We start from the raw sequence: 25749 nt of genomic DNA, 5'->3' as shown, positions 1-25749 counted from the left end.
CCTATCCAAGCTTGAATCAAATTAAAGATACAGAATGGAGCATTAGTAGTTTTTAATAATATCTTCTAATACTGTGCATATCACCAAACATGATTTTAGTTGTTATATAGTTTTGTGTGTGAAATCGCTGCAGTGAATGCGACTGTGCTGTCAGGCGCACAGAGCGCACTGGAGACCCCCTCCCCGAGGAGATGGGATACAATTCTTTCTTTTTTGCCTCCGTCGTCAGATCTGTGCTCGATGCATCAACTGCAGCAGCAACATGTTGCCACTTGCTGCATGCCCTTTTGTTTGCGACGCTACCTCACAAACACCTTGATTTCCGTTTTCTTCGTCTTCCTCTCATGTGTGCATCAACATTTACGTGGTGCTTTGCATTGACAATTTATGGCTGATGTGAGGAATATGAGGCACATTTCCAGGTGGACTGTGATCTGTAAAGGGAACATTGCCTGCAGGTGTGTGTGCACACGGTAGATTTTTTGGTTTTTGTTATAAATTAGAACCCTGGGGAGATCCGATCAATCCAGCATTGAGAGGAACCGACCATTTACTAAGCCTTGCACCCTATAGTTGCTGCAGTTTACAGTGATAACGGAAGGCAGTCGTACAACACCTTTCTTAGTAATTCTTAGTAAATTGAACTCAACTCAAGTTAGCTAGCTAATTAAGCTAACATTAGCTTCATGAGTAGGTTGACCTGTCTCTGGCATCCGTTTTGAGGTTTCCAGCAAGCTTGTTCTAAAATGTGAAGCTTGCAAAAGGGGTCTAATATGCTTGATGGCTACATATGTACATGATATATATATATATTTTTTTTTTTCACTTTAAACATTAAAAGAGAAAAGGCTTTTAAGCTGATGATGAGCCAGTGTTTTTGGCACATGCAACGCCAGGGACACACGGAAGGAGGAAGCACTGAAAATGGATCAATTCTCGCTTGAGCAGTAGACTGCTTCTCCAACCAGAAGCACATTTCTCTGCAGCAGTGAAGTGATTCTGCTCCTCTGCTCTTATCTAATCACACATGGAGCTATAGCAACATCACCATGAATCTTACAGTCATTCATTCATAATGTAAAGGTTTTAATGTGTTCCTGATTGTGAATTTATAAATCCCACTATGGCATAGGGACGACCCAAAGCGGGTGTCTGTTGCCTAAATACGGTTGCAAAGCTATGATTGGATGGTTGCTGTGTAAGGCTAAAGCTTCAACATAAAAACAAGAACTATAGAGTGTATAAAATATTTAGAATTTTAACAGCCTATGGTACAAAGTGTGTGGTTGCACATCTTTCAGTGTCTGAGCGTCACTGCTCCTCACATCTATGTTTAGGTGATGGTGGGAATGAGGAATGGTGCAGCTGTGTTTTTCCCTCCAGCTGGTGGCTTCGTTCCCCTCTTGTCTCCTGTCACGAGAGCACAGCCCTGAGTGGGAAAACATGTTGCTGTTCTGTTTCCTGCACAGCCGGCCGCTGTCTAAAGGGTTTCTCGCACTCGGCTGAAACTCGTGTCACACTCAAAGTCACCTGGGAAAAACTAATCAGGGCAATGCTGACCCAGCTGGTATCACCTGACAACCACAATCCCCCGTTTGTTCCCCTCAAAATGACCTTTTTTAAATTTAGAAAATCAATAAAATGCTTTAAAGGTATTAAAGCTCTGTTACCTTCAACAAGAGTAAGAATACATGTCCCTGGTTTTTCGTACAAGCAGAACCGAGCCAACTTTGAGGCTATACTTTTAACATGAGGAAGCCACAGTGTCACATTACCTCAAACCTACAGGTGAAGCGAACATGTGTGTGGAAAACGCTGGTCAGGTGTTACACGGTTGATTTTTTGTGGGTACAAAGCTGCTTCTCCCTCACCTTTTCAGTCATTGTCACTTACGACTGCTGTGTGTAATCATATAAGTATTCAAGTATTTCGTCTAAATTAGCTGATTTAGATGTGAGATGTTACATAGATGTGACATCTTTATCCAGGAATGAGCACTGGATTACATTACATTTACTAATTCCACTCTTTGACAGCTGGTGAGGATGTTGCAGGGAGTGTGAGCAGCTTCAGTTCAAGAACGAGACCTCCAGGCTGCCGTGTTAAAACACCTAGCTGTTGATGGTCCGTTGAACCTTTGGCTGGCAGGGTTGTCAACTCTCATGCTTCTGGTGTGACGCACTCTTTCACCTTCAGTTTCAAGCTCTCGCACTGCCCTGAAAATCCTCACACCAAAACACTGTGACAGCAACACAGATGAACAGACAGTCAAGGTCTTTCTGATAATGATTAAAACAAGTGAATGTTAGTTACATACTGTAACCCCAGATTCTATGAGCATAGGCAAAGGATGTTAATACATGGGCTCAGGAACACTTACACTTTAAACGGCTTCCTAACTTTTGTGGAATCGGGGTTGAAGTGCAAATGTGAATGTTAGAAAGTGCTGCGTAAGTTCACTTATGGGTGACAGCAGTGTGTTGCCAAAGTTGTGGGTGAATAAATAACTATGACAGGCTTTGCTGTTCTGTGAAGAATACAGATATTAAAATTTAAACCTCTCATGCGTTTTCTGATGCTCCTTGTTGCTTCACAGCTCTTAATTGGTTTTGGTTGGATGTTTGTCTTGGCTGCTGTCTGTTCCCCTAAGGAAACTGATGCACACCGCAAATTTTCTTACATTCCTCAGCCCACCTCATACCACGCTTCCCCTGGGAGACGGAGCTTTATCTGCTAACTTTTTTTTTTTTTTTTTTTTTCACTTGTCGCTCCAGCAAGTGGTTTCAGCAGTCCGAGCAGGTGTGAACCCTTCAGGAAATTCATCCAATCAGACGAGCCTCTGGGACATCAGTTCCTCCTTTTTCTTTGCCGGGACTGTTATCACCACTATCGGTAAGTGCTGCCTCACTCCTCAGCTCCTCCTCCTTCTTTTGTCCTTGAGGGGGCTTCTGACAAGACATGCATGCAATTATTTGAAAATGCATAAAAAGTGAGAAGATGGTCATGTGTGTGTTTTTCTTCACACACATGACCATCTTTGGCATGAAATTGAACTGACATGAAAAATGACTTACTAACCAGAAAACCTGCATGGGCTCATTTTCCAGGAGTGTGCTTAGTTTGCTGGTGACTCTCACTTCTCCCCAAGCCTGCACTATCCTTTGCACTTGCTTCCAGTTTCATGAAAACAGAGGTTTTCTAGGTAAAATATTTCTCAGTGCTACAGACCTGGTGAAGTATAGGGTTCTTTCCCAATCACTCTTTTTCACCCAGATGCTATACCTTGATGTCCTGCAAAGGCTCATTTGTAGGTCATCAAAACACTACTAGTTATAAGTCTAATAAAGTATGCTTAATGCAACAATCTCATGTCATTCCAACACAAAAAACAACTCCTGTAAACACCATGTTGTGCTTTACTAATATGTGTCATGGTTGCACCAGCTGAGCTGCGTAAAGTAGCTGTTTGTATTGACAACTAGAACAGATGAACAAACAACATCTAACCCTAAACCCAGTCACTGAACTGATGGATAACTCAGATTGTAGATAATATTAGAGTGAATCTTGTGGTTTAAACATTGCCGCAAGCAGGTGTACTAGGATCCAGGTACCCGACACATCTGGAGTCCAAAGGTGGACTGACTGGGGACAACCAGGAGACCAGAAACAGTGGCTTTTATCGGTTTCAGAGATGCAGCTCTTTGATTTTCTTCAACAGAACTGCAGCCTACAGAGCATAAAGGGATTTGACATTGCATTAGAAGAATATGTTTTTTAAGGGCCTGTGCTCATTTGCTCTTAGCTACAGTTCTGTGTAATCAAGAAGCTGTCATCATGTAGCACGTTCACACAGCCTCAGACTCTAACACGCTTCCCTTTTCCATAATGTTTTTTTACATCATCGAGCCCTCTCTCTGTCACCTCCAGCTGTAAGAGCTTACTAATCAGGAAAATGGACCCGCTCACACACACACACACCCACACACACGGTCTAACACACACAGCTAGTCTGACAGATCATCTGGCTCTTCCAAGTGAACCTTGACAGATTGGTGCTTCTGTTCTGTGGGCTGTTGGCCTAAATTTCACATCTCTAGCATCCTGTCAGAGTTCATTCTCCAATCAAAAAATGTATTACCCTGGGTAGAAATGAACTGATTATGCTTGTTTCTTGGACTAATGTAGACAGAATGCAGTCTTGATGAATATTTCGGCATTAAATTGCACTTTTTTGCACACCCAAACGGCCCCTTTTTTCACATTTTGCTGCACTGCACCAAAACTGCAAAAAATTCATTGGCCACAGCAACAGCACACACACACACACACACACACACACACACACACACACACACACACACACACACAAAACTAGTCTTATCTGGCTCGTCCAAGCAGACCCTCAGAGCTTGTCTGTTTGGTAGCTCCACTTCACCTCTCTAGGATCCTATCAAAGCTCATTTCCCTGTCAGAAAATATTACAGCAATGCAATAACTTGATTTTCCCCTCTGGTTGGACAATATGTGCACTTTTGGATCAGATTAAAGGTAATTGCTTGTCGGCAGTGTAAAAGCTGCACTGTGGTTTTTCAGCTTGCCCACCTTAGATTGACTTTCTGTTTTTCACACAGTTGCATCAGTGATTTACTGATGTCGAGTTCGCTCTGTACGAGAGGCAGATTTACCGCTGTTAGACTTGAGTGGTGTTTTCTCATGAAAAGAGACGAAGCAGAGCTCTGTGGCTTTAATTTAGTTTCGAGTATAGATTTGTTTGCTTTTTTGGGGGGAGGGGAAATCTCACAACATCTAGAAGAGGCTGCAAAGTGAAGACATGAAAAAAACAGGAATAAAAACTGGTATTTTTTAGTGCTTTTTCTTCACAGCTTTGACTTTGCTGCAGAAACAAGACTCCCAGGTGGTGTTTTGTGTGTATTACCCGATGCCTGGAAGTGTAAACAGCACTTAATTGCTGTGCTGTCTGTTGGCAATTGTTATAGTTTTGCCTGATCTGTATAAAATGTTCTGTGGCAAATGCTGCCATGCAAAGAAAATGATGTTGCAGAGAAGCTATTTCTAAAGGCATTTTGTAAAGTCTTTGTCAGTGACCAACCTATTAAGAGACAATTTAAAGTCCGGAAAGGAAAACAGTTCAGCAGCCGAGCCAGATATTATACTTTGCCTCCTCTCTCAGCTATTTTCATTCTTCTGGTTTGACTGGATTTAGCTAGAAGTGGTTGGGCAAGAATTCATATCCACAGATTGATTTATTTACGCAGAGATCTTTAATTGGATGTGCACTATTGAGGCAGAGCATCTCTCCCCCAATACTACTATACTATACGAGGAAATAAGTAAAGTAAAATAAATCATATATGTGTTGCCTCCTGTGTCGCCTCTCCCGGGAGTAAAAGAAGTGCGCCAACGATTGATCTCACGGTATTTCCTCCCTGTGGGATTTCTTAGATTAGTCTCTCCAACTGTTATATTCCTGGTAGAATTTGCCATAGTGTGTAGATCAGAACAGATCTCATACCTAAAAGAAAAGGTCGTTATTATTCTTTTTGACAGACTTGCCCCCTTGAAGTCTGTCAGCACAGCTGTCCTGAGTCCAAATAAATCTGTTTAATTTTACTTTAACATTGCATTTAACTGTGCGGTCCAATGAAAAAACGCCCCTTCCTTTGCTCTTTGCTCTTGAATCTGAATGTGGCAACACTAATTATAGGAAGTGAAAGCAACAAACAATGAGCTCACTTATATAAAACCCACCATCACAGGATTTCATTATAGTGAAAATGATCCAAAAAAAAAAACAAAACAAAAAAAACAATAAAAGCAACACTGTGAAGCTAATAAAGCCACTCAATTAAATATTGTGCTCACTTAATGAGTTTGGAAGGAAGTCATTAAGCTTTTATTGTCCAGGAGATGGAACAGGTCGTGACGCGTTACAGCACACGATCATTACATGAACTCGACAGTAGTGTCATAAACGCTGCGATTTGTGACTCGTACTGATGGATGAGTTTGCCCATTTGAAGGCTTCGGCTCATTGTTATAATAAGTGGAAATTTTAAGGTTATTGTATTATCCGTGCAGGGGGTGTTGTCGTCAAGGGTGACACTAACTGACATTTTTAGTCAAATCATCTAAATGCTGAAATCCCTAATTTTAATACATATTAATACATGTTATATGCATGTATTAGATGCTGAGCACCTGTTGGCTGCTTTTCCTCCATCTCATTTCAGACCATCTGATTTGGGTTGAGGTTGGATGATTGTGGATCATCTGATGCAGCACTCCATCACTCTTCTTCTTGGTCAGATAGCCTCTATTCTGGCAGCGCAACCTAGAAGGCATTCACTCTTCTTCTTTTTGTATTAGACAGTGCCTTATTCAGTTTAAAGTGCTACATCGCCTACACTACTCAAATGTAGAACTTGCTAAAATATATCCTAATGTCAGCCCAATGTGTTTAAGATGTCATCATAGGTCAGCTACTGTAGGTCATATGTTTTGGCACTGTCAGTCTTTGAGCAGTTTCTGGCAAAAAGTTTTTGAGGTTCTTTCATGTATAAGTGGCAAAACAATTGCCCCATCCCCACATATTTCGATCTTTGGGATCCCTCCTCCAGAAATTACAGTTTCTACATCTCAAGCTAAAGCAATCGCCTTCGCTTCACTAATGGCCCGAAGACTCATTCTCCTTCAGTGGAAATCAGATTAAACCCCCTCTTTTATTAATTGGACTAAAGAAATGCTCTCTTTGTTGCAGCTAGAAAAACTGAGATATAGTCAGACTAATTGCTATGGAAAATTTAGTATGACCTGGCGCCCTTTCATTGAATATGTTAAAAACCTGAATCTATCATAAAATGTTTCCCTGTCCGTGTATGTGTAATGGAATAATATCTCTTTTTTTGTTATTTATGTATTTTTTTATGTATTTATTTTACCTATGTTTTGCATAAATATGTGTAATACATAAATCCTAGGTGTTTGCATATGTTTACTTATTTATAGATGTACTCATTCAATAATAATAATTGTTATTATTATTGTTATTATTATTTTGTTAGTATGCATTTTGTATTATTTATTTTTTCAGTCTTGATTTTTGGGGGTGGGGGGGGGGCATGTTTGTTTATAAATGAAAAACTATAAATAAAGCATTTTAAAAAAAAACAAACGATGGTCCCACAAAGCACAGACTAGTTGGTACATGTAGCTGCAGAATGCTACAATAGTAGCCTTGCTGGTTCAGTGTGCCTTAAATTTTTAATAAATCGCCAACAGTGTGAGGAGCAAAGCATCCCCTTGTGTGGGAACCACACAAGAGACCAGAGTACAGATGTCCACCGGTCTAGTGTTCATTCCTTGCGTTTCTTGGCCCAAGCAGTCTCCCCTACTAGTTGATGTTGAGATGTAGCTACTCCTTGAACTCTGGGAAGAATGTCTGTGGGCTCTAATCTGCCAGTTCCTGAGGCTGGTAATTGATGATATCATATTCGAATACAAAGACAGTCAATTATTTCTGCATGTCACCATTTTATTCCAGTGTGTGACACCATCTCTCTGTGCGAAACTTTCTTGTCGTGTCTGATATTGTGATTCCCGTCAAGAACTAAGAATATTAACAAGAATTAAATGTGTCTAATTCAGTCTAAAAAAAAAAAACCTGGAAGTGAGCGCAGCCTCAAATTGGAGATCTGCTGTTCCTTGTCTGTTCTGCAGCAGAGGCGCCCAGAGGTGTTAAAAAACGAATCCGGCACCCTGTCTCCCATTGAACTGATCATGAAATTACTGACACTTGATTGACAGTTTTTTCTCACATTTATTGTCACTCTATTTCAATGTGAGACCGGGAAGTCATTAGAAGGCACCCTGCGGCTCCTATCCCGAGACAGATGACTCCATTAAAGGAGAAAAGTGGATGTAGTTCATTATGCAGGCTCCTTATGAAACGTTAAACAGTGAAAGTCGTGTGTTGTCGGGTATGTGGAGTCAGGCCTTGAAGTTTTTTGTTTACGAGTATACGGACTTTGACAAGGTGTTCATTTCACTTTTCTTTCATTTTTCATTCACGTCAGAGTTGCTTGAGGACCAAGGGTGTAAATTATAAACTCTAGTCTGTACACGACTTCACTGGTGAGATTTCTCAAACCTCCGCGTCTGTCTGTAATGATGTTACAGCACAGTCAGGCTTTGGGAACAGTGTTCTGCTGTAACCAGTTTAGTTTAAACTGATATACCGTCCTCTGCCAGATTTGATGAAAATATGATGTGCGCTAATGAGATACAGAATGTGCAACAAAAAGAAATTATACACTGACAAGCAGTGGTAACATTCATAGCTTATGGTTCTATAACAGATAAGGACCACACTGTCTTTTAGCACTTTATTCCAAGACAGTAGCTTCAATTTCCTGCACTTGCAGAGAAACAAAGCATTCACAGGGTCTTTCTTGCATTAATGCTTTCTGTTCCTTTCCCCAGGAAAAGTCCAAAACAAAAAGAGCAGAAGGGAGCATAATATGTGCAGTACTATTACAAAAAGTAAAAAGTAATGCAACACGAATACAAAATGCTTTGTGCTTGTAAAGCATTTTGTATTTGGTGCACTCTGCAGCTGTACTGCAAGCTCCACACACACGCCTCGGCAATCTTCTCTTCTACTACAGGTTTCTGCATGCAAGCAAATAAAACTGTAGCGTCAAAGTATCATTTATGCTTGTTGTAAGTAGTGTAACTTAAACTCACACTTATGGCAAAACCACAGAAGGTGAACAGAGTGAAAAGAGAAAAGTCCAGAACGCAGAGACGGAGGCTTGCAGATGTGTAGCACAGTTCTGACATAAAACAATCTATTAAAACACAGAATGTCCACGTTTATTATAGGAATTTATTCAAATTCTACATGACATGTTTGGTCCCATGAAATAGTGCCAACACTTTCCAGTAGAGAGTGCACAACAGTTAAAGAACATGTGTGACACCTCCAGAAGTGTGAACCTGTACGCTTTAGAGCAAGTCTGACAAGGATTTCCTCTTCATGACGAAGGGAACTTTAATTAGGGTTAAGGTGTGCCACTGTATGCTGCGGCTAATTAACTCTGACATTTTCAATTAATCAGCTGTCTGTGTCTCCTCTCTGTCAGGATTTGGGAACATCTCTCCTCACACAGAAGGTGGGCGGATCTTCTGTATCATTTACGCTCTGCTGGGGATTCCCTTATTTGGATTCTTATTGGCGGGCGTCGGGGACCAGTTGGGGACCATTTTCGGGAAGGGCATCGCTAGAGTAGAGAAGATGATTGTGGTGAGCTCCCTTTGTTTGCATGAGCTTGTTCTTGTCTCTGGATCACTCCCTGTGTGCTTACCTGTGTGCAATGAGTCGTTTGTCATGGACAGCACAATCAGATTTGACGACTTCATTATCCGGGTAATGCACTAAACAGGTCTAAGGTTTGTTTTTCCCTTAGACCCTCAGTACATCCCTGTGTGGAAGATCTGGATGCAGTTTTTGGGTTGCCATGTCAACAGACTCCTGGAAACCAATCTAAAAGGCAGACAGTTTTTGTCAGCATCAGAAACCCAGATCAATAAATACTACAGTTATTTTAGAGCTGTATTTCAAAATTCAGCAAAGAAAGGAGATTTTGTTGCCTTTTGTGCTGAGCTCACCGTGCTGTTGCCATCTTGTTTCTTTGTTCACGGCAGTGGAATAAACCAGCAGCGCACACCGATCGATACATCACACTGAAATAATGATGGTAGGCTTATTTATGTACCACACAAGTTACACATTGACTTCTGTCCATATACATGCGAGTACAGTATACACAGGCACACAAATTCTGCATTTAGAAGGCACCATTACTCATGTTGGACATAGAGAATATAAATGGACTCTGCCGGACAGTCTGGTTGATGGTTAGTCATTAAGTTTCTCCTGGAAACTCATCGACTCGCCCCGAAAAACCAAAGCAACCAAACTGTGCACAAGCCAATAAGGAGGATATCTGACAACGGAGACTGTCGATGCGTTTCCACACTGAAACAAGTTTACTTCATCTTCTCAAAGTTCTCCCTGTACCAGAACCGCATGTGCTTTTTACAAGCTGTGTCATTTATCAAATGGACAGCTATTTGATGACTGGAAGGAAAATAATGAGCCGTAATAATTTAATCACACAGATGGGTGCTTTAGAGAGCAGTTCACGGAAATAAAAGGCAGAGCAAAGAAGTTGCTTTAGATGCAACAGTGGAAACCAAAGTACAGTAACTGAAAATCACATTTTAAAACTGAAGTTATACTATGCAGGAATTAGGAAGACCTGGATGACTGAGAATCCTTGCAGACAGTTTGTTGCTTCCTCTTTGATGTGTGCTGCTTACGGTCTACCTTTTTATAAAGTCCTGACCTCCTGTTATTGGCTGGGGTGACAGGTTTCAGCCCAGAAATGTCACGACCACAGCAAAATGAGAGGAAAATAAGGAAATACAGGCAGAGGGCCGCTCACTTCTGGTGAGTTATAAGTGATGATTGAGAGGGATTGCTTTTGTATAATGATGTGGATAGCATACCTTTAAATAAATACATTAATAAACAATAACTTGGTGAAAAGAAGTGTTTTCATCATTAAAATGACAGGGAGGATGGTCCAGTGGTGGGTTGAGCAACAGCTGCAGTAATGTTTGAGTCAGCAGAACTCCAAATTAGTTTGCTGTATAATAAAGAAAAACAGCACAGATGCTCACACTTACTCATCATTTGTCTTTATACGAGTGTGAAGAGTTAATGAGGTGGTTGAGTGGCTGCTAACACCCATGTCCCTGGTCGATCTGAGCGCCAGAGGAGTGTAGAGCCATGTATGGTACGACGAGGAGCCATAAGAACCGGCTAATATCATGGCCCAGTGGGAGGATGGGAGCGGAGAGTGACATCCCTTTTCCCCGAGACGACCCTCTGTGATTTGAAACTGTTCAGACTGCTGGCGGGTGGTGCTGTTGGTGCTGTCATGCATCACCATCTTTGAGGCACACAGGTGCTTTTACAGTGAGGCAGGATTTGTGTTGACTGAAGCTCAAAGCGGATCAGTGAGGTAAACAGAGCAGGAAAGCAAACTGAATGCTTTGTCACTGAAAGTGCAGGCTGGCAGATACGCTGCTACAGCATTTTGTTTGATTAATTGCTGTTTCAAACAACTATTATATAAATGTAATTTCTAGGAAACAGTACTATGCGCCTCGATCTAGATGCACTCATACCTGAGATGTGCTTCATCTGAGCAGCAGAGAAAATCCCAAAATCATTGAATCTTTCTGCCACTTTTTTTTTGTATCTGCGTGCAGTCATGTTTGCATTTTTGCTAAACATAGTGCTAATAAAAGTCCACTAAAATGGTCTCTGATGTGACTTTAAGTGCATCCATTTTCATCATAAAAGCACTAAGAATGGCATTTTTCAAGATACTTGGCAGCAACAGGTTAATTATAATCTTGATTGTCTGTGACTTCCTTCCCAGGAGAGGAGGGAGAGAGGTTGTTAGCCGGCTCGAACAATAGAAAATTAATGGACTGTAGCAGCTGCTGAAGTAGCTGCTGTGCGGTGAAGATGCTGGCCGAGAAACCACCTCAGCTTCACCAGTCCATAATTTAGTTCGTTATAGGTCTTTTTAAGATGTACGGTACAGTACTGTGCTTTGTTCAGTGCAGCGAGGACATTAGACATCACAGAGTCAGTGATCTGATGCCTGCCTGCTCTTTAAGCTTCCCCTCCGAGGCACTGTGCTTTGGGCTTACATAACTGGAAGGGAAAAAAAGGCCACAATACACAGGGAACCAGCTGAAAGCAGTCACATCAAGTGGAAACAGCAGCAGATAGAACTACTCTACTGCAACTGTGATGCAAAAGAGGAACTGCAGGGCTCGCATCAAGTTAAAATCCTTGTAGCACAGGCTGCAACAGCAATCAGTCCATTATGACATCTGCTCTTATGACTGCATGTGAAATATTCGATAACTGATTCATATTACACGCGAGGCGCCTCTCTGCAGCTCGGGTGGGCGTGCCATCTGACAGCAAAAGTTATGTCACATGAGCTCGGCAGCCTGAGGTTTGAGAGGTTAGGAAACGGCAAATGTATTCCTAGAAGGAGGTCGAAGGAAGTGACTCACCACAATGTGAAGGGAGCACAAGAACATCAAAGCCTTTGGGGAAATCAGGCGGCGGGACAAAGGCGGAGTGTTTTCAAGTGTTAATTTCCTTAACAGTCATTGGAGGAAAGGACTTGCTGCTACGAGAAATCACTTGTACCTGTGGACTAAACTAAAACGTGTTCATGATGGTCAAATTAAACGAGCTGCAATGAGCGCCTTTGTTTGCACTGAAAGCCTCTGCACTGCACAGTTCCCCTGCGATGAGTGTTTGATTCTCATTCCCACCGGTTTCATTAAAAAGTGCATGTCATAAATTCTTTGCCCCAACAGAAGTGGAAAGTCAGCCAGACGAAGATCCGCGTCTTCTCCACGCTGCTCTTCATCCTGTTCGGGTGCCTCATCTTCGTGGCCCTGCCGGCCGTCATCTTCAAGCACATCGAGGGCTGGAGCACGCTCGAGTCCATCTACTTCGTCGTCATCACCCTCACCACGATCGGCTTTGGAGACTTCGTCGCTGGTGAAAAAGGTCACTTGATTTTCTTGCTGATTTATGGGCCGTCTGTCATTTTCATGCCCAGTTTAGAATCGGTGTATTTATAGTTGAGTTATTCCTCAGACAGTCTGGCTCAGTGCATGTGCACCGCGGTGATGAGCCTCCCATCGGCGCGCTATTCCATTCTGTTCCTCACATGATGATGCATGTCAGTTTTTTCTAATGCATCTGATTCCCTGCAGTACGTTTAGTGCTCCCATCTCTCACACCAGAAAGATAGCCATCACTCACAAATTGTAGATTAAAACTGACTTGTTATTAAACAACCATAACGATCGCAAGCAAATAATGTTTTAATGACTACAACAAATTACAGATATAAATGATCATTTTGTGTCTGATTTCCATATTCATACACATTTATCTGAGCCATCCCATGCCAACAAAATGAGAATTAGATTAAGTTTTTATGTCTGTACGGTAAATATGAAGCTTGGAAGGCAGCAGCCGGTTAGCTTAGCTTAGCATAAAGATGAGAAACAGTGGGAAACCTCTAAGATTCTAAGATAACGTGTACAAAACAGGAAGCTAAAAGATGACAGTCTTTATGCTAAGCTAGCTAAGCTAACCAGCTGGCAGTGACAGATTCATTTTTACTGTTCAAACATGAGAGTGATATTGATCTGAACCGAACTGCGCGATGAAATGATTTAATGTGGAGTAAATTCATTCTCACATTTTATAAAATCCTCGACAAGAGACATAACAGCTCGATAATTAATTCAAATTAACACTTTATACGTAAAAAGTAAAAGTGTGAGTGCATCGCTCTGTGAGTGTGTGTTCGTAAGCAGAGTGTGGTATCTTAATTTGACCTGCTTGGCAGACAAAAGGAGAGAGGCAGATGTGCAAAATAACACTTAGCAGATTAAACTCCCCTGAAGAGGCCTAATGATCACAGATTAGATTACATCACCTGTGGCAGCAGTTACAGTAAACTAATCAGCCTGGACAGCGGTTAGATTAAACTGCTGCTGCTGGAACGGCTGCTTATCTAACTGCCTGGCTGTGCAGAGGCTCTGCTGCATCAGACCGGCTGATTTATCGAGGTTCTCATCCACAGATACAGCTCACGATGAAAGTGAAAACAGTGTTTAAATCTACTGAAGGGAGGTGGTTGTAATTAAGGTAAAGCAGAATGAGTCCACGCAGCTGAATTAACGTGTGTCCAGTGTGGCCTCAGGTGCTATAACAGCCAATAAAAAAGCACTAATCATAACATAAGCCTTAGATTTCACATTTGCATTTACTCAATTTTCAAGTTACGAATAAACATTCAAAGAAATTGTGCACCAAATAGCAGAAGAAGAATGATAGGAGAGAAAAGCTGAAAGGAGCCCTGTGGGGCTTTCTTCCCTTTAACACTTTTTCCAAGAAACTGACTTCATGTGAAATAATTAAACTTTAATAGCCAACTCAGCTTACAGAGCAAAGTATTCCCAGTTGTTAGTGTATTTATATCAATTCTAATATATACAGTTTAACAATATTCTGTATTTATCGAAATACCGTATACAGAAATATTTGCACAGATCCAAGTCAAGATTTTACAGTTTTGCTCTATGAATAATAGATATTAATTATTATTAGAGCACCAAGATCACACAAATGATTTTACAGGGAAAGACAACAGCTGCTGAATATTTTATTTTACATGTGACATTGTGCAATTTTATTCTTCTTTTTCGTTCCAGTTTCTCTGCCTCTTTATATTCTTACAAAATGGTCCTTCTGAGGGCCAATTAAAGACAATACTACAGCAGAAAGACATGACCACCCTCTGGAATGGAAAGACCCAGACTCATTAAACGATACAACTATGAGCGTTAAAGACCCGTTTGACTCCACTGACTTAACTGACTGCATCAAGTCGTTTCCTGCTTGTTTCTATGCCTCAGCTGTGGCCGGAGGTCTCTCCCATTCTCATGAAGGAGATAACTCAGGAGCGCCTTGAGGGAATTTCTTCAAATTTGGCACAAACATCGACTTGGACCCAAACATGAACTGATTGGATTTTGGTGATCGAGGGACAAAGATTAGTGTGACCACAGATGCATTTTTGGCATTAACTCAAGAGTTCAAACACTAATCATGACACAAATGTCTCTCAGGTGATTGTTGTTGCACCGTGTGATAAAGCTTTCTATCAGTCCTCTGGAAAAATAGTCTCAAAGTGAAGACAACATGTTTCTCACTGGACATTATTCACTAGAATCGTACATGTCAATATAGTGAGAAAAAGAAAAACTCTTTACACCTTTTATTAAATTACCTCAAAGTCTTGGTGGAGGCAATTACCCCAGAGGTGGGAATTCTAGCCTGTTCTTCCCCTCAGAATGATTCAGTTTCATAAATAGCACATGTAACGCATGATAATAACAGACCCACTTGTTGTGTCTGGTTCTGCAGGTGGCTCAGAGAGTCCAGAGTATCTGGACTATTACAAGCCTGTGGTGTGGTTCTGGATCCTGGTGGGCCTTGCGTACTTTGCCGCTGTGCTCAGTATGATTGGGGACTGGTTCCGGGTCATCTCTAAGAAAACTAAAGAGGAGGTACGTGCCGATGTGCTGTGAGTTATGTCGCACTAGAGGTGACACAAGTGGGAGATAAGAACCCTGTCTGTGGTTCAAGTGCATGAGCCCGTTTTCACACTTTAAATTGTTCACAGGTTCCCAACCAGCCCCACAAGGCAGGAAACGTGTGACTGTTAGTGAATACGAGGATAAAGACTTACAGGGGACTCATTAAACGTCACACATTGATGATCCAAGCTTATGGCTGGCACTGCTCCTACTGCAGTGATACTAAAGATAAAAGATTTAAACAGCAATTGTCCTCGTCTTTCTGTCTTCTGCCTGTTTTTGCATTCTCACACAACAAATTATGCAAATAAAGGCAGCCACCTTTTAGCCGCAGGGGTAATAGTGCAGCTCCACATGCATTAGACCACTTCAATCTGCTGCTGCGTCACGTTGAAGCCTATGCGCCTCTTCGCCAGCCTAACCAGCCGCAAACACAATTTTGTAGGTGGTGCAACGTTTGCAGTAAGTTCACAGGTGTGATCACATCCGTCTCCCCAAATAGCGACAGAGTAATACCTCACAGGGTGTGTTCCAGCTCCCTCTTCAAGCCATAAATCTGAAGTGATGGATCTCCATCCTGGCGGTACAGAGAGAGAAAATACCATCTCGCACAAGAGTTGGATTAAACATTTGATGCGCGGCTACTGAGTAATAAGATACCTTGCTGTTCTGGCAGTTTCATCATTTACATGTAAAAAGGATGGACATAACCATATATCCATGCACACACATACACACACATGCACAGGACTGTATGGCCGTCTGCAGCGGGAATCCTTTCACAGACATAATTAGGAGTGCAGCTGTGAGCTCCACAGAGAAATACATTACTGAGGGAGGTGGTTGGGGGTTTGGGGGAGGGCGGGTGAGGAGGATCAGGCAGAGAAAGTGAGAAGAAGGGAGAGAGAGCACGTTCTCGAGGGTTCGTGCTTCAGCGTGTGTGTTTAATGTGCGCACACATACAGACTCACGCCATAAATTTGAACTTAAGCGCACAGAAGTCTGCCTTGTACAAGGCGGGTGAGTAATTAAACATCACTGAGAAAGAGGCCTAATGGATTATAAAGGTGAGATCAATATTGTGTTCCTTCCTTTCCCCTGCGTTGCCTCTCGAGGATTACAAACAAACGATGAAACAGTCTTTCGTCACCAGAAACCTGGGCCATTAGGTCCAGACCGCTCACACGCAGAGGACATTTCTTTTTATTGTTTATCTTAAGATTTCGTTTGTTTAATCAGTCGGGGAAATAAAGTTTTACGTGCCGTTATGTGCTGGATTATTTCTTGGCCAGGAGCAGAAGCTTCCTGAAGCCGCTGCTGGTTGAGATTTTTTTAAAGATTAAACAAACCAGAAGTGTTTTTGATCAGCAAGCAGACAGGCGGAGTTCGTCTGAGCCAGGTTAGCTGTTTTCGCATGTTTCCAGTCTTTTTGCTAAGCTAAGCTAACACCCTGCTAGCGTAACTTATAACAGGCGTATGACTGCGGTATGTATCCTCTCATCTTACTCTCAGCAAGAAAGTGAATGAGCTAATGCTAAATGGCAGGTAACCAATAAGAACTCACCACATGTGCTCCTCAGATATTCTCCTCATTTCTGTCACATCGCTGTATTTTTTTTAACTCTCCACATCTGCAGTCACTCTCTGTGACAGATGAACATTGACTGCAAATAATAGATGATGGTTATAGCACTCTTTCATGGGGTTGCTAATTGGAGCGCGGCCAAGACACGGGAAGAAGGCTCAAGGCAAGAAATCTGATCAGATTAATGAACACGGCATTTATGTATGTAGAGTGAACTCCATTTATTATTGGTGAGCTGTTCACATTTAGGCGGTCAGTTCTATTAAACTATTAATTAACCATTAAGTCATTCATTAACCATTAGACAAAAAAGCCTTTATAGCTTCTTTAGCATGCAAACAGCAGACAACATGAAATAAATTGAGTTTTTGTAAAGCCGAAACCCTCTAGCTGCAGGTGGAAAAGTGTTGTGTGTGGATGTTATAATGGGTATCACTGTGTACGGAGGAACAGGTTGTGCTTGATCACCTGCAGGCATCAATCTTTACTTTCTGTTGCAGGTCGGGGAGTTTCGGGCTCACGCAGCCGAGTGGACGGCGAACGTGTCGGCAGAGTTCAAAGAGACCCGCCGGCGGCTCAGCGTCGACATCTATGACAAGTTCCAGCGCGCCGCGTCCATCAAGCGCAAGCTGTCATCTGAGCTGGGAATCAACACGTCCATCAACCAGGAGATGACCCCCGGCAAGAGGACGCTGTCGGCCAACCTGTATGAGGACAGAGAGGCCTACCCCAACGTGACTCTGTCCCTCAGTCCTGTCTCGGGGGCCCTGGCCAGGAACGGCAGCCTCTACCTGAACGGCCTCAGCCCGGACTACGCCGACCGGCGGGAGATCGCCATCATCGAAAATCTGAAATGAGGAACTGCGTGAAAACAAGGTTTAGAGTGAAAGACATCTGGTAGTGGACAGAGCTTACAAACACATAGACACATCTGTTCGTATTGACTGATCATCTGCGATAAGGTACCACTGCGCATTCATTGAGTGGATTGTGCTCCAATCATTGATTGAAAACCTTGAGTGTGACTCAAAGACAGATCGATCGTCGGGCTCCGTAGATTCACGTGTTTCACACTGAACCTTGTGGGGTGTTAGCTCGTGCGTTCATTCTGCCAAGGAGTCCGACTTCTTTTCATTACGTCCGTGCCAATACGATCGACAGCTGTGCTGCTGATTGAGTCTAATCAGGGGCAGGAACTACTGATTGTATCAAAAGGCACCGGTTTAACAAACTTGTTACTCATGAGCAGGAGGGAAATGAGAGCCCGCGTCGAGGCAGCAACACACTGGACATCTTCTCATATACCCACAAGCAAGCCTGTGAACACACAGAAGTGAATACGCTCACCAGACTTAGAAAGCAATAGATGCATCTGTGCTCACCCCCTGTTGCATTTCCAGAGGCCCTGAAATCTGCATCAGATCAAACGGATCCTCGCTGCTGAAAACACTCCAGCGTCCACAACGAACACGGGGTCTTAGCGAGACAACACAACGGAATGTGGCTTTTTCTCTGCGTTTACACTTCTTCCAGTTCGACTTTGCGGGCCTTCAGTCAATCTGCCCTCGCTAACGAGGCGAATGTTGATGTTTCTGCTCCTCCATGACTGGCATTCAGCTTTTCACCCTAAGGAATAATCCATGTGTGCCTTATTGAAAACCACGCTGAACATGTGAGGATGGTGATGAATGAAAGACTGAGCAACGCTTTGTCCGTCCACTCATGATTATGGTAGATATGTGCACAGTTGTGATAAAGATATATATATATGTGGAGGCAAAACAATATGGAGAACAGGCCAATGAAAAAAGAGGAAGTGGACATTTTATTTAACTAATTAAAAGGCAGGTTTCTTGGGATAAGATTAACAACTGGGATAATGTCACATTTCTGTCTGCCAACAGGAATTAGCCATTTACTACCCGTCTTAAAGTGCTGAGATAGTTACATTAACCACACAGTGCCAGGATCACAGATCAGACCCTGTTCTCCCCATACCAAAGTAAAAATCAATTTTTTCCGACAGAGGAATCAGAGCCTGATCAAAGGATCAGGAGCGCTTTCTATTATTTCGAATCCCATCCTGCAGGTTTTCTGGAAATTGAACCCACTGTTGTGTTTTGTTTTTTTTTCATCAGACTGAAACATAGCGCTTTGATGCATCAACAGTTTTTGTCCCAACTGAAAAGCAATCCCAGGCATGTCGGGTACTGCAGCAATCAGAGCTGTGGGGCTGTGAAGCATACAGTATCTTTACCTTACCGCTTCTCTTTATGCTGCAGCTCTCATCTCCACCTCCAGATGTAAAGTTAAAGGGAATATTTCCTCAGCTGATGATGATGAGATCCTTTATGTCTTGCCAACACTGAATGTACGCCATCGGAAACCTCTGTTTGCTGTGTATTAGTGCTGTGGTTTTAGAGGTCTGTGAGTTGCATCACACCAAAATAGAAGCATTGATTTCAATAAAAGCCTCTCTGTGGCTGAGTTGGTGTTTAGTAAAGCAGCTACAAGGAGTTTTAAGTGGTTATGAAACAGTCTCAATTTAATATTGATGCCTCCTTACCAGTGGTTCCCAACCGTTTTCCTCAAGGGACCCCTTTTCTATCATTGAGTAAACTGACGACCCCTGACTAAGTGAGGTATTTTATGGATATTTCATATGATAATCAATGCATAACGTCTGATAAACCCGAAAAGTGAACGAGCGATTTGGATGAATTTTGAGCAGATTATTTCCTGTGAATATTGCATCAGAGATGAGTTTTATCCTGATATTTTTAGGAACTTTTTATACAATTCTCTATCTGGATAATGTATTTTTTTCAGACATAATTCTTCTTCCTAACACGTGGCCACTGTTCTTTTCTTTCTTCAGGCTGACGGCTGTGTGAATGTAGCTTGTGTTCAGGTCTTCACGGTGCCCTTATCCTGTCAGATTTTTAACCTTATATCTTAGAAATAATCTCAATTTTAAAAACAATTTCATTTCGCCCTTTTCACATAAATGAATGAAATGCTGAGATATAGGCCTGAGGACAGCTTTGCCAACTCCTAATGGGGGTCAGGGTCCCCAGGCTGGGAACCAGTGCTCTATATGACCTATATACGCAAATGAGACCATCAGCGAGAAGCTTGGCTGTTTGTTGTTAGTGCTCATCCCCGGGCCTGTGTGTACATTTTCCAAGTTAAAAGGAAGCAGGAGGAGAGTTTTCGTTAAATCTTACAGCCATAAATAGATACATTACCTAGAGCTGCGTGCGTCCAAAATAAACGCACGCGCTAGCCAGATCAAGATCTGCGGACAAGCTTTAGTCCACAGGGGGGCGCCAAAATCGACACAAAATGAAAGTTCCTTGTAGTTGCTTTAAAGATTATGGAAACAGGGATGTCATGGCGACGCAGTTAATATCTTTGATTTTTGACATTTTGATTTCACATTTGAAAATAATCAGGCTATGTCTGCAAGAATGACAACGGATTGCTTACGATGACATTATGCAACAATGTTTTAGGTTCTGATGTCTCCCGGTTGAACGGTTTGGATTGTGTGTCTCACTGTCTGGTGTTATTCAGTGCTTATAACCAGCAAGATGCTGGAATATTCTCAATACATTTGACAGTACAATTTACTTTTTGTAGCATTAAAATACATTTGCAGTACAGTGTGACTTATAAAACAGTATGTCATATGTGGCAAAACACATCTGCTCATCTGCTACACCAAATGTCTGTAATTCATGGGTTATCGGTTGGAAAAGAGTATGATTTGTGTCAAAATGGACTACATTTGATTTTGTTACAAAATACTTCAGGGCAAGTTAACATCCAGTGTAACTTTATTCCTCAGCTTAATGGCAGGAAATGCTTGCGCCAGCTCTTTGTAAGTTTAAACTTAGCCTATTTATAACTTGAGCGATTAGGTGGACGTTTATACGTAACTAATTTGAAACAGGTTGCACCAAGCAGTAGATGAGTTGTTACTAAATATTTACCCCCAGTAGCTGCCAGATGCAGCAGTTACGCAGCTAACTAAATTAAATGGCCAAACTCAAGTTAGCTAATATATAAGCTTAATTAGTCCCTCAGCCACCTAAATTTTTGATCAGGAGGCGCTACAGATGGTTGCTAGCCACCGATTTACACATTCTCAAAGCCTTTACCATCTCAGACATTCCTTAGGTTTTAATGGTCCAACTCGAGTGTGAAACTAGCCAGCAGTCACAAAGAAATTAGGAAGAACTTTACTTGCAAACTTATAGCAATGGGTTTACGAGTAGCTGGTGCAACCCAGTCGCAGCCAGTATTAGTAGGTTATGAGACGATTTGTCCAGACCCTGACTGACTGCACTGTGAGCTCGTCAGCTGTAACCTGTAATCCAGTTGAAGAGGAGTCACAAAGTGACTGTGAAGAAATTAAGACAAAAATAAGGATAGTAGACTCTTTCTAGAAATATCATTCAGATCGTCTTTTTGTGTTTATATAAAGCAATTAATAGCATTGAAACACTAACTGTATGTTGCACTGACTTACAATACACAACAAAACAGACTGCTAGTACATTAATGTTGAGTCGCCTGTGGGGAAGCATACCAAGCCGTACTGCAGCTGCTTAAAGCGTAGCCCCCAAAAATCATCCTATTGCTTTTTCCCAGTCGGCCGTGTGATTGACAGCCAGCGAGAGGCGAGCTGTCAGTGCCAAAGAAATTCAAGGAGTGCTGTCGAAGGACCGTTATGTAATATGTCAGGCCATATAAGGCATCATGCGAGGATACGTGCGCTTGTGTTTACAGTAAGAACCTGTGTGTGTGTGCCTGCGTGAACAAATGTGTGATTGCGCATGTGCATTTTTGAGATTTCATTTCCACCCACACAAGCATTTTCACAAGTCATCCTCTTCTTTCCCAAGGGTGACAGTTTTTAATTAAGTCCGTGGCTGCGTCAAAATCCTGGTTCAAGCATGTTGAATGTATCTATCCATTCATGACGGCAGAGACACGCCTCATTATGAATGTAAGCACATGATTCAGTGTTGTGAGTTATGTATGCAAAGAAGCTCAATTAGCTAGGCGGGTATGCTGTGAGCCAACTGCAGGCTTTGTTAAGCCACTTGTCTTGATTATGTACCAATCAAATTCATCATAATAGCAGATAACTGTTCATGTGGTTTCAGGAAATAAAAATAAAAATGTGCATCAGTGACATCAAGATCCATTTCTCATGAGCCACAACTTTGGTTTTCATTTGGTCAACTTCCTAAAATATATGCATGAAAATCCGTTTTGTCAGTGCAAAAACAAAATCTATAAATTCCCAATGAGCCCATTTGTAAAAATTTGCCGATATACATGTTGGGGGGGGGTCATGTTATCCACATGCACATTTTTAAAAATCAACATGATTTCAACGAGTGTTGCATGCTACTTTAAATGTTCCTTCCAGTGTTTATAGATCAGATGTGTCTATAATCGCAGGCTTTGCTTTGATTTTAATAACATTTTGGCGACCATGTGTTTCCAGTATGTTAATATGTTAATGTTGGTATGTTACCTCAACTCATGGCAAACTTTTCAGAAGGTTTAGAATAAAATATTTTATATGCAAAAAAACACAAAAAAAATCTTGAGGCCACTGTTTTCTTTCAGCCCTTGACAAAAGTTGCTCATTAAATGAAAGGACAAGTTTTGTGTGATGCTATATTTTTCTTATTGCCAACAGATCACATGAAAAGACGTCTCACAACTTCCCCAGTCTGTCTGTAGCACCAGGCCCACTGATTCCTACTGCAGACAGCTTTAGCAATGACTCACAGAGACATAGTTTCAGATAAAAAAAAGCTAAGTAACTTCCTCAAACAGCAGAGCACTGTAGTTTTTATCAGATGTTACTCAAACAGGAGCAAATTGTGCATTAGTTGAGGACTATTTTCTGCGGTGGATTAATACACATTTGCTGCTCTTGCGAGTAGCAGGATGGTGGTGTGTTGACTAAACGCTACAGCGGCTAAGTTCATGGTACTAAAGGACCATATAACCCACTGCAACAACGTACATTCATGTGTATTTAATAGTTTTTAATTGCTTTAGGTTTAAGGTAGGTGGACATTGTTGGTTTTGGTGTTTTAGAGTTTGCTGACAATACAAAAGCATTCTCAGTCTTTTATCACAGTGAGTTTCCCCATAAGACCCTTACTTTTAATAAAGAATTAAACAGCACAACCTGCAGCCGGCTGTTCTGTGCAGCTCACTAATGCGCGACACAGTGGTGTGTAATCACAGGAACAATGACAGACACTGGCTGATAATGCCTCAGGGCTGCCAAACTGATCTGACTCACAAGCTACAAACTGTTCTCCGCGAGCACAGAGTGGACGGAGAAGGCCACCGCTCATGAGTGGCACATTGACGGCTTCACTTAATTTGTATATCTCCACCTCATATGAGGATTTCTCTTTGTACTGTTAATAGGACAACTTTCCTACACTCTGCCCATACTTGCTTGCATACAAAATTAAACACGCGATCTGCACCATAAAGAGAAAACCCACTCTGATCCGGGTCTGTGATGGTTCTCCTTAATGCGAGCTGACAGGTTACTTAACGACTCTAAAGATAGAGAGTGACTTTGCGCGTCACCTTCCAGCCTCCGCTCCGTCACCAGACAGACAGGACCATAAGCACATCCCCAGATGCTGCGTTACACCGAGAGGACACAAGCCACGACTGTGCCCTTCAAATGGGAGCCAGTATGATTCAGTGCTGAGGTGACAGCACACTGATCTGACAAAATCAACTGAGCTGTGCTCTTTGTTCAGTGTTTGAACGGGCAGAACCTACAGACTCATTACATTTTGGTAAATTGTTGATCCGCAGAATTTTTTGATGGGTAGAATTGCATGGCTGTGCAGCCACTAAAAGTACTCAAAGCTTGAGATGCACTGACATGCAGAGAGGGAGTATTTTGCAACCTGCAGACAGGCGACCACAGAGCCGGCCCGGTTGGAGATTGGTGGGTTCATTAGTGATTCTTTCTGCAGTGACATCAGAGAAAAGCGGTGACTCAGCCACCAACCGATACCATCTCAAGCTGGAGGGATACATGGTGAGAGCGGAGGTTACCTCACACATCGAGAGGGAAGTGGGTGGACTGGGTGTGTGTGTGTGTGTGTAATGACTTCGTTTGACAGGTCCTTTGCACTGTCTAATTCTCCTGTATTATTCAGCACATAATTGGCCTTATAATGTCTTTCCTTTGTCTTTCTTTTTCTTTAGATTTGGTTTCTTTGCACCTATTAAGGAGCTCTGCGCTGAGCCGCCATCGCCACTGAACACACCATTGAATGACTTTGAGAATACTGATTTTGGAAATGCAGTTCGATTGACTCCCTTGTGAGACATCCATTGTGGCATTGAGCTACCGTATCGACAGCCTCAGCTGAATATGATGTATATCACTGCAGATACATGAAAGGGCATTTGAAGCTCTGCTGCTCAGCAATGTCTGCCTTGTCTAGACAATGAGGAATTTTGGAATTTAAGGAATAGAAAGACAGTTTGAGACATATGACTTGCAGACAGATTGGCTGCTGAGACACTGCCCATATCAATTCCTGGCGTCCAGTCCAGCTCGCCATGAAAGAGAAAGCAATTCTGTGAACACACTACATACAAGCCCCATGCTTATATTTACTGTCGTCAAGAGCAATCCATCCAATCAGTGTGGACCAAAGCGGTGGGCCGAGTGATTGAGTGACCAACATCCTGAAAACATGCCTCTAAAGCTCACAAACGAAGATGGTGCATCTTCTTTGTTTAATCTGTACACAGACAGAAATGTAGAAAAGCCTGTTTGTGGTCCGTCTGGGACGCCTGTGGAGGTGTTGCAGCAGTGACTTCCTGTGGTCCCATCGTTATCTTTGACTTTCCTCGAAACAAAGCTGAGAAAGTGCTGGCTGATAAACCAGCATTCATCATAAACTTGCACAATGAAACTCCCTCCCTCTAAAGCTATAAATAGCTTCTTTAAAATACAGATGAAATAAATGAGACACGCTGTGTAATTAGTGAGCTTTAGAAGTGCTGGTAAGCATATTTTTGGCTGGACTGCAGCAAAGCCTGACCAGCCTTATAAATGCAGTCTGCCCATGAGTGAGAGATGAAGTTGCACCATTGGTCCATTGAGTGTTGGTGTTTCCACATCGGCCCTTTTAAAATGAATGAAACAGTCCCCAAGTGTGTCCTAATGAGGATTTTACTCCAAGGGACAAATAGTCCTCAATTAGGTCCTCATAGGCGCATTGATCATACACCATATGCTAAGTTTGGACCTAGTCCTGTTTTAGCTCCACACAAAACACACAGACATGACAGCGGTGTTGATCTTCTCATCTACCGGAGCAAGAAAACATATTGCTCAAAATGTAGTTAGTCCTTTAAGATTCAAGGGCTGTTGTTTCATTTTTTGTACCGTAGGGAAAAAGGCTATAATCCAAACAATAAAGCCAATCAGTTGCAAGTTGGGGATTCAGTTTGGCTCCATTTCAAGGAAGAATAACCTATACTGAAAAATGTGATCGCCCCTTTTTAATATTGACCTTTTAAACCAGATAACCAAGTCTAAAAGTGAACCTGACAATAAAACTATCATCCAGAGGGGAATGATTTAAACTTTGACCTTTCCATGAATCCAACAGCACTTTCCTGTCGTGTACTGGCTGTTGCTGATAGGATATCCTCTCACGCTGAGAGGATGAATGACATCCTGCCCTTTACTGCTTCAATACTCCCTGTGGAGCATGAATATATATATATTTAGCGAAGGTGTCCTTGTTAAATAGCAATGACAGCAACACAGCGATATG

The 25749-nt window shown here is 42.1% G+C and overlaps 1 protein-coding gene across 1 annotated transcript in view; it reads left to right on the top strand.

The window, feature by feature from the left end:
* LOC121622042 (potassium channel subfamily K member 2-like) overlaps positions 1-18015 on the top strand; it is a 30260-nt gene extending 12245 nt beyond the window's left edge. Inside the window, exons 3-7 of the mRNA XM_041958841.1 lie at positions 2775-2892; positions 9165-9325; positions 12499-12685; positions 15131-15273; positions 17389-18015. Coding sequence (XP_041814775.1) covers positions 2775-2892; positions 9165-9325; positions 12499-12685; positions 15131-15273; positions 17389-17745 — 966 coding nt within the window. The 3' untranslated portion in view covers positions 17746-18015. The remainder of the gene's footprint in view (positions 1-2774; positions 2893-9164; positions 9326-12498; positions 12686-15130; positions 15274-17388) is intronic.
* The last annotated feature ends 7734 nt before the right edge of the window (positions 18016-25749 follow it).

Source organism: Chelmon rostratus, chromosome 18 (assembly GCF_017976325.1).
Source record: "Chelmon rostratus isolate fCheRos1 chromosome 18, fCheRos1.pri, whole genome shotgun sequence".
Lineage (NCBI taxonomy): Eukaryota > Metazoa > Chordata > Actinopteri > Chaetodontiformes > Chaetodontidae > Chelmon > Chelmon rostratus.
Note: the sequence above shows the minus strand (reverse complement) of the source record. Positions and strands in the feature narration are given on the sequence as shown.